Genomic DNA, 9,829 nt, shown 5'->3' with positions numbered 1-9,829 from the left:
ATCAGAAGAGCGTGCCCATGGCGAATCTCTCTTGTCTCGTAGCTAGCCGATGTCATTTTATCTATAAGCTTATTTTATTCCATTAAGAAGCCAACAATACTGTCTAAAGTCAATCCACGCAAACACGATCCCACGTCTATGGTGATACAACTCACACTCGCGCGGCAACTCTTCATCGAACTCCGTAAAGGATTATCTTCGGATTACCCTTGCACCCTTATTTAAACCTACTCGTGCATTCTTTCTCGTTCACTCGTCTCTCTTGCGATCTGGCCCTCGGTGGGCCAGGTACTCCAGACACTCAGACGCATTCCTAACTTTCGCTCCTAGTTCGCACTCGATACGGTCATAAACTCCAAACGTCACCCTGAACATTCGGCCTGAACCCTAAGCTGCTGTTTATTGTCCATCTTCAGCGAGGTAGGCCCAAGTGTTTCCTCGCTCCTCGGGTCTCAAACCTTATTATTCTTGCAAGTGTATAAAAGATTACGAGAATTGTGGAAGAAATTTCGTTACAGTGCCTGAAGGAAAAATATCTGTGCAAGCTTGGAGCTGGATGCTCGTGGCAGCGGCGCTCTCTTATTATTCGCAGAGTCGTCGAAAGAGGCAGGAACCGGAACCAACCGGGGACCCGGGATTTACGTCGGCTGCCGGACACGAATTTATGCCCCCGAGGCGATTTGCATTTTAAAATTGTCAAGCCCGGCTGTGGTAATGAGCGATCTGAATTGCAAATTCGGATATAATAACGCGCTTTCGAAAATATATTTTCAATTGCCCGCGAAGGTGACGTTACGCTTAATTGATCCCCGCGTTTACGAGGCAAATCGTTCGTCGCGTTTTCGAAAACGCTGCCATCGGCCAATTTCGCCGTTCGTGCAGCCTCGGATCGTTCGGACAGACTGTTGCGCATCCAGCCATCGAATGTATGCAAATTCCACTCGTTGACCCTACGTCTACTCGGGTCCCCCGCTCCTAACCCCCGCTTTTTGCATCGAAGTCACGATCGTGGAATTATTCCGTCCACGTGAAGAAACCTACCCTTAGGACGCCGGAAAGTGGATTGGACTTTGACCATTTTCGGTGGCTGAGGATGATAAGGAGTAATTGCGTTCTCCGCCTATCGCTTGGCGCGCAATCGCCGCTATTTCTTATCGTATCTCGCCCCGAAATAAGGACGAGGATAAGACGAGGATAAGACGGGGACGGGAGTCCAGGAACCTAACGATCCGCGACGAATCGCGGCAGCTCCATTGTTGACTCGTAGCGAAATCGGTTTTTCCGCGAAAATGCAGAATTATCGCCCGAGGATGCTTGCGCGGCGGAAGCTGCCGACTTCTTATTTTCCACGGTTTAATGTGCACGGCAATTAAGACGGGGGATAAGATTATCGTACGGCAACGTGGCCGGTATTAAAAATGTGTCAGGCGGTGGTGTGTGTGGCCAGCGAAATTAGCGCGAACTGGGTCAACGTTAAATCGCGCGGATGAAACAATCTCCCGAAAAACGAAAGGATCGCGCGTCAACGAGGGCGCGGCGAGAAATGTCGAGTGTTTTAATTTAATCTACAATTTCATTCCGACGAAGCGTTAGTTTTTTTCCCGCCGTCGCATCGCGAGAAGTTTTCCCGAAAAAGCCCCGAAACGATTACGTCGCGAGGGTGTCGTGGAAGCGGGAAAAATGGTCCCGGAGCACCCGAGGTAAACATAAATTACTGCGCAAGGCGAATAACGACGTTAACGAATTTTAATATCAACGAGGCCGTTAATGGCCGGGACGACGCAGATGAGCTTCGCGAGGCTCTCCAACCCTCTATTCCTATTTTTCCCCCGCGATGCGCGACGACGTTCCTCGAAATACTCTCAGCCGCGACTAGTCGCTGTTCGTCACGCCTGAAAAATTCATTTTCGCGACGCGATCGCTTCTCGTCGAGACGTCGCGACGCGTCGACCGAGGAAATCGCGTCCCGATCGATCCTGCGAGACGTTCCTCGCGAGCTGCTCGCCTCAAAAGGCAAATCTCTGGGTATTTTCCAGCCCCGATCGAACGCGCGCACGCACGAGTGACACGCGGCAAACGCGAGGCGGAAGGGGGGTGGGATAAACCGGCGAAACAAAATTCGCGCGAGGGTCGAAAACCGGTCGAAAAAGCCAATTCGCCGGTCTATCCTACGGGCGTGGAGTATCCGCCCGGGCGAAATTGTCGGGCGAAATTGAAATCATGCAAATGCAAGGGAAATAAATTAAAAACGTACACACGAGCGCGCCAGCCTGCCTGTCTACTTGCTCGCGGTAAATTGGAAAAAGCACGGGACGAGTTTCAAGTTCCGAGGTTAGGTCTCTCCTCCTCGGCTGGCATTCCACCAGCGAGATTGCACTGTCTGCTCCTCGATCAGCGACACCCGTTACCGCGATGATTTTCGGTTCTAGGCTCACGGAGACCTGGGAACCCGGTCTGATACCGAGGTACCCGACAGGATCGAAAATTTCACGGCATACGGGAACCGAACACGAGGGGGGTGGAAGAAGCTTGCTAAACGGGAGAGTCGTTCCTACCCCTTTTGCTCGCCTCTCCCTCTTCTCTGTCTGTTTTTCCCCGAGGTTCGGACTATGGCTCTCGTCGCGTACGCGCCTAGGCACGGCAACCGTAAATCAACTCTCGAAATTGTTTTCGAGTGGCGCGTACTCGGACTCGGCAAACTCGGTGTCTAGAAATTCGAGCGGCTGCGAGCGGAAACGACGACACGCCGTTTCCGATAATTTACCTCCCCGTGGGAAAGTAACCGAGCGTCGGCCGATGCATTCCGATAATACGGTGGAACGTAGCCGAGCGTCGCGGCTGTTTGAACAGATTTCGCACTCGAACGCAGCGGAAGAAGTTGCCCGGGTTCTGGTTCCGGCAACTTTTCTGCGTCCGTGGGGTATAAAACGGCCAACTTCTGGAATAGCGTTGCGACACGGGAAACGCTGTTCCCAGTTTAATTATCCAAGTTCGACTACCACATAATTAATACCTTTGTTGACCGCTATCTCGAAACTTGCGACCTCGGGGTAACGCCAGGGTACCTGATGTCGCGGGTGATCAAGCAGCGGAGGAATCCTCGTTTCTTTCTAAATGTAACGATATTTGAGGATGTATCTGGAAATGTACAGAGTATACCAAGCGTGCGAATCTTGCGCAGGTATTGGACCACGACCGGAAGCGGGCAGATGGTGACCGATTTTCCGCGAGACAATAAGGCAGCGATCATGGACAGCATCGCTTCGGCGTATGCGTTGCAGAGGCCGAGATACAACGCGACACCGCCGCCAAAGATGACGAAATTGGACGGGAGGACCGGCTGGCTTCACTACCAAAAGTACAAACAGGCAGCGGAGGCGCAAAAGGCCCAGATCTTCGCGGACATTCAGAGGAAAATGGCGAACGCGACGAGCGGGAACAGCCTCGGCCATTCGTGGAATTCCACCGACAACACGACCCAACGTCAGCACAGGCTCAGGATGAAACATCATCGACTGACGTCTAAAGGGAAACGCTTGAGAACGCGTGAGTAGAATCTTTGTCCCGTACGTTGAATGCATCCGTGGAAAGCGCTTTTCTCCTGCGCTCGTGAAAAGCGCCGCGTCGCGTCGCGGTTCACGCCGCAACCACCGGCTCCGTCGATGCGATCTTTTCATTCCATGAATATAACGATAAAACAGAGCTTGACAGCGAATGTTTTCCGCGCAAACGGTCAAAGGATGTTCTCTTCGTGGCTCTCTGACTCGTTCCATTCAGAATCGCGGTCTTTGTCGACGCTCCGATTATCCTTTCATTGTCCGCTTCGTTTGTCCTCGATCTCCTGTTGGTTAAACAACCATCGCAAAATCTACACTCTCCCTTTTCGCTGATTTATAATTCTTTGCAAACAAACGACGAAAATTCCCATTAACGTTCCGCTCGCCCGAAATGTGCATCGTGGAAATTCGTTGCGAGAAGCATTCGGCCGAGGTTTTACCGGGAAAACGCTCCAGACGATTATTCGATTAACGCGGTAATTCGTTGAACGTGGAATTTAATTGGAGGAAAATGAACGATACCGTTTCTCCATTGTTCGCAGGTCCTCCGAGGGATTGCAAGGTGAGCGAATGGGGCCCGTGGAGCGCGTGCAGTCGCAGCTGTGGGGTCGGCGAGACGCAGAGGACGCGGAAGATCACGATAAAGCCACGCCGCGGAGGATCATCGTGTCCGCCTCTGAAAGAGACCAAGTGGTGCGGCAGCGCGAGTCCCTGCTCCGACGGCAAGCCCATCGCGGACAGCTATAAATGGTAGTCGTGTGGTCGTCGGTGAAACGATCCCGTGGACGACGAAGCCGTCGAGTCGAGATGATTTACCCTGAACGATCTGAAAGGGAGGATCGAAGGGACCTGGTGGGTCTCGCGCGAGGATATACCTAGGCGAACACGGCTGGATCGTTATTAGTGGTCCGCTAGATTGCGTCAATAAACGTTATCGTAGTCGTAGCACACCAAAGATTTCGCACGGGCGGAGACGCGTCGATGTCGCGTTGATCGATCGGCGATCGTTCGAGCGTACGTGTCTACGAATCGCTCTTTGTTTGTTCGTCGTCGTCGAATGCGGCGAGGACGAAGAACGTGGAGGAATAACGAAATCAGACGAAACATCATTCCGAACCTTGGCCTACAAATCGAGTTTCCTTCCCGCCGTAAACTCGCTCGTGTTCGGTATCCCTTGATCGAACGGACGTATTTTCTGGACAAAGTGTTTGCGAACTCTGGCGAACGCGGCGGGCCGGCTAGGGCGCAGGCAGGGGCCGGTATAAAAATGCAACACGAGCGAGTTAAGGGGGATCGTTGGAGCGTAGAATGGCGCTTAATTTTCGACGACTTTCGCGGACGGACGCTTTTCAATGCGCCCTCGATCGATCGCCAATCGACGTCGCGTTTCCTGCGCGATATTTCCTGTTAGCCTCGAACGAACACGGGAAATTCCTATCTCGCCGATCGGATCGAGCTTACTTCCCGGCTTAACTTTCAGTCACCCGGCGTTATATTGGCACACACCGTGGAACTCGTGCGCGCCCACCTATCCCAACTTCGACACGCGAAAACGAACGAGAAGAACTTTCGTCAGAGACGACGTCTGTCCCTGTTGGACCCGTCGAACCGACGCGTTTATCATTCGCCGACTCGGCCGATCGGGAGCGAGATAAAGGTTGTCGCGATTCCAACTGCGAAATTCCGCGAGAATTCTAGCCGGTTTGCGGATTATCCTGCCAGGATAAAGCGAATTCCCGAACGCGATCCGCTAAAACTCGGATACGGGCGTCCCAGTTCTCACCGTTGTCGGATATCCCGTCGAGCGATTCGGTCTCTCGTGGTCGGGAACAGGCGAGGGGAAAAAAAAAGAGAGAAAGAGGAGAGGCAAGCGAAGGAAGTACAGAGTTTTCCGAAGGTTCGAAAAATTGCCGGCAATTCCCCGAGGCTAAGGCGTTGAACGCAATTAGCCCGCTGGTCTTGCACGAGGGAACATCGTCTCGAAGTATACGTATGTACGGGTTTGCGTGTGCGCGTGTGTGTGTATCGTGTGTGTGTATCGCGTGTGTACGTGTGACGAATGAAGAAGCCGGTGGACGAGAAAGTTTCTCCCGTAGAAATCCAACGGGTGGTTCGCGTGTCGATCGACGGTCTTAGAGGGACTTAGTCACCGGTTCCCGGATATCCTATCATCCGAAACTGGCTTTGCATTTCTTCGCGACTCGTGTCCGGGACACGTATCCGGCCAAGTTAAAAGCGTCTATTGATTCTACGCTATCGCCTGTAAGTCGGGGATGAAACGAACACCGGCAGATTATGCGGATAACGTGCTCGAAATTCTCCGTGCGAGAGAAACAGCTATATTCCCGTGACTCGTGATCAGGAAAATGCGTCCCTTACTTACCTCGGACGAAGCGAAATCGATAGCTGCACCCTCGAATTTATGGACGACGGGTGTATTTTCGCGTTTGCATCGGCTCGCTGCAGCCACGGTTCTATTAACCTTTTAACCGAGTGCGCCGCTCTTTGAAGCGGTGTTCGCGTTTTCATTCGAGCGGTGAAAGAATTTATCGACCCGAGGGCCCCTCGAACGTTTCACCTGCGGACACGGTCTACGGAATAACGGCCACCGAATGCTGTGTATCCCATCGGTTACTTCTCCGGGATAATTATACGCGGTTAACGGGCCCGATCTACGCTCTTGGTTCAGATCGATATCGACGCAGGAAAGATCTTACGATGCTTGTCTCGCCCCGTCGAATTCGTACGAGATTCACACATACAGAGAAACAGAGAGAGAGTGAGAGAGAGAGAGAGAGAGAGAGAGAGAGAGAAAGGGAGATAAAGATGAGAAAATGATCGGAGATGGAAGACTCGTTCCGCGAAAGATATTTTCCCACGCGCCAGTGCTACGATCCCCGTTCTCACGGCGTAATAGGGAAATTTTTACAAAAAATAAAAAAAAAAAAGAATAAATAAAAGATATCATCAGGTACGTCTTAGGTGAGTGTATTATATCTTAGGCGTAAATTTAACGATAATAATTAACAACTAACGTTTAATCGTAATTCGTTAATTAATAGGCTCTGGTATTATGGCGCCCGCGAAGGGTTGTTCGCAACGGCTTGTCCTCCCCCGCGTTCGTATGGTTGCGTTGGTATCGTAACGGGCAACGCCGCAATTATGCGACACGCTGTTTGTCAGTGGACACACTCTGTCGTGCGTGATCGGGTATCGTTTCGGGTAATTAAAACGGCGAAAGGGGGACAGGGTGCGTGGCGAGGGTGGAAGAAGGAACAGGAAGACCGCGCTCGCTGGAATTTCGTCGTGTCACTCCGGAAACGTTTCGGCATCGATCGAGAATTAGAGGAAAAATCAATAGAGTACAAAGCGGCCGAAATTTGTAGGCAAGTTCGGCCGAGAGCTATATAATCCGCGGAGTAAACGGAAGAACGTTCCGCGTGCCCGCTTGATCCACGGTGCAGAAAGTTGCTCGGCGGGTGGTGAAATTTCTCGCGGCAGACAATACGCACCGATAGAGCGGCGAAAGGGTGGGCCTTTCGTTGCAACCGGGGAGGAAGGACCAAGCCGTGGCAGTTTTAGCAGCATTAAGGATGAACGTTTTATAAACTAAACGCTGGAGGGGGCGCTTTCTTAACGAAAGTTTCAACGACGCGGAGAGAGAGAAGGAGTAGCTGTACTTTGCCTAAGAAATAAAAGCGCGAGATAACAAGGAGAGGAGACGTTACCAAAGAAACGCTCGTGTAAATGTATATCTTATCCTTTCCCGTATTTCCTTCTTCCCTCGAAAACTTTTTCCCCCTGCCGCCCCTCGAATCTTCCCGCTGTCCCCCGAACCATCCTCCCACCGGCTCTCTGTCATTTTTCTTCTCCCTCTTCAAGCCTGTCGTACGCATACACGCTTCTTCCTCTCTTTCTCTCTTCTCCCGAACGCGTGAACGGCTCACGGAAGACAATGACAAATCAATGAGAGAGCGACGATGGGAAGGAAGGAGGATGATTCTGTACAAGTCACTGTGCATTCTAGCCTCTAAGGACCTAGCCGATAGGACTAGCCGTTAAGCAAGAACATGTAGCAATGTATAACACATAAGTTTATATTACATAATAAAATCTGTCGATAAAATCCGTTCCAACGATATTTTTCACTCGTGACGTACGTCGATGCTGCTCGTGTCGTAATAAAGTAGCTAATTATTTCAGGAATGCTCGTACACGATTTTCGTACCCTGCTCGTCTCCTCCATCGCGATACCGGCTATACCAAACCACCGGCTACCGCCGTTTGATCCCACCTTCGGCTCAAGGGTCGATAATCGCGTGAAAATAATCCACGCGGTTTATCCTCGCGGAAGCGTAGCGACGCGCGATGCACGCTCTTTCCGTTAACGATCCGATCCCTGTTCGCGAGCCAACCGACAATATTAATAATCGTCCCAGCGGAGCAATTGCGGAGTCGGAGGGTAGAGAAGGCTGGCAGCGTTGGTTGTTATCACGCAACATTACCCGAAAATAAAGGACGCCGTGCGGTTTGCTGGCAGAGAGACGAGTACGAGGGACAGGTAGCCGGAATACAATACCTAGAAGGCGCACGATCTTGCAGAGCCCCTGCGTCAGATAAGAGGGTGCAGGCGACCCGCAGCGCCCTTTGCTCGACCCTCGACTTTCGAGCACGAGGCGGGTGCAATGATGCTGCACCAACTTCCACCCGTGCTCTACCCAACCCGTCTCTTATCCGTTCGCCTACAGTTAATCGCATTAATGTCGCCCGTTTCTTTCGCCAGGGGCTCTCCGACGTTGCTAGCTCGACCCAAACGCGAAAGGAATTAATCACCGCAGAAAGGTTCGACGGTGGAACGGCTTCTCCCTAGGGGGGTTGCCGAAATTTTCCATCGCGTCGTTCGCGAAGATGGATTAAAATTCGGGATATATCGGATCTGGCTGGTGAGGAGGCCTATTGTTCGGCTGGTACTCCGGGGGAAGTTCCGAACTCGGCAGTGCAAATGTTTAAACGGGAGAAATCAAAGGACCGGGAAGCGTCTTCCGGCTTGTTAGACCAGCCCTCGACGCGTAAACGTTTCCAGACGAGCGAGCCTCGTCATCTCGGAGAGAGGCGGCCCGCGGATTAATTATATTAAGGTTTTAATTAATCAAGCCTGGACCCGGGAAAGAGAAACAAAGATGGTTCCGCGATCTCGACGATGACGAGGCTCGGAGTCGGGCTGGAGCGTCGATGGAAACGGAGCTCCTCTCGTTAGCGTGTTTATCTTACTTTCGTCGATCTTTCGCGGAGAGATAGACGTAGCTTTATTAGAGGAACTTAAAGAAAATAGGCGCGGACCGAGAAGTTCTCGCGCTTCTCTCTACTCGCTGCTGGCAGCTCAGCTCGGCTCGCTGGTCCGGGATTTAACTGGCCGCTGTTGCAGGGTTAATGAAACGGAAACAAGCTATAAACCGGTAACATCTCTCCTGATTCGGAAATAAAACACGCTCCAACGCGAATTTTAATCTGTAATATCCATCGGGTGATTCTTGTAGAGTTTACTTTTCCAAGTTTCTCCGAAAACGCACGACTCTTGGCTAGAACGAAGTGTTATATAAAAGGAACAGGTAGAGTCGGGAGGTTCATTATCGTCTTAAAAGTTAGGTGAGAGTACGCCGAGTTTCTCACTGTCCATAGTTATAATTATTCGTGCCTCTGAGTAACTACAATTGGTCGTCGAAGTTTAAAAATGAGACGTCGAGAATAGTTTCCACGAGTTATTCTTGCACGTATACGAAAAGTTGTTTATCTGACACGAATTTGCTACGCAGTGTCGTATTCCGCAGGCTTCTCTGAAGCACAAGCCACGGAACGGAATTGTCCAAACAGCTTTCAATTCGATTAGATCGAGAAAATATTCGTCGGTAACGCGCATACGGAGTTTTACCGCGACGCAGCCATTGCTCGCTTTTCTCCAGCCTCGACAGTGTCGTACATGCGCAAAATTCGAGCATCAACTGCAATACAGCCGACATATAACAGTCTGAAAGAGAAGAAAAAAGTACAATTTCGCTGTAAAATTTCGGAAAATTGACAAAATTCGAAAGGAGATGGGGAAATTTTGCAATAGATAGGAAATATCTTAAACTTTGCGCGTAGCTCTTAGCTTGGTAACGATTTGCAAGGAAAACGATACCAATTACCAGGTCTCACCACGTGGAGGTGGCTACGCATCGAGACCCGGACATACGCCCTAGTGGCGCAACCTACTGGTGCTATCTGTGTCAAAG

The 9,829-nt window shown here is 51.1% G+C and overlaps 1 protein-coding gene across 1 annotated transcript in view; it reads left to right on the top strand.

Annotated features, from left to right (window-relative positions):
• Positions 1 to 4,436, top strand: part of LOC108547608 (uncharacterized) — a 167,551-nt gene extending 163,115 nt beyond the window's left edge. The window contains exons 6-7 of the mRNA XM_017900194.1: positions 3,182 to 3,546; positions 4,100 to 4,436. Coding sequence (XP_017755683.1) covers positions 3,182 to 3,546; positions 4,100 to 4,311 — 577 coding nt within the window. The 3' untranslated portion in view covers positions 4,312 to 4,436. The remainder of the gene's footprint in view (positions 1 to 3,181; positions 3,547 to 4,099) is intronic.
• The last annotated feature ends 5,393 nt before the right edge of the window (positions 4,437 to 9,829 follow it).

The sequence above is a fragment of the Eufriesea mexicana genome, unplaced genomic scaffold (genome assembly GCF_001483705.2).
Source record: "Eufriesea mexicana isolate 0111107269 unplaced genomic scaffold, ASM148370v2 scaffold1145, whole genome shotgun sequence".
NCBI lineage: Eukaryota > Metazoa > Arthropoda > Insecta > Hymenoptera > Apidae > Eufriesea > Eufriesea mexicana.
This window is presented reverse-complemented; position numbering and strand designations above follow the sequence as displayed.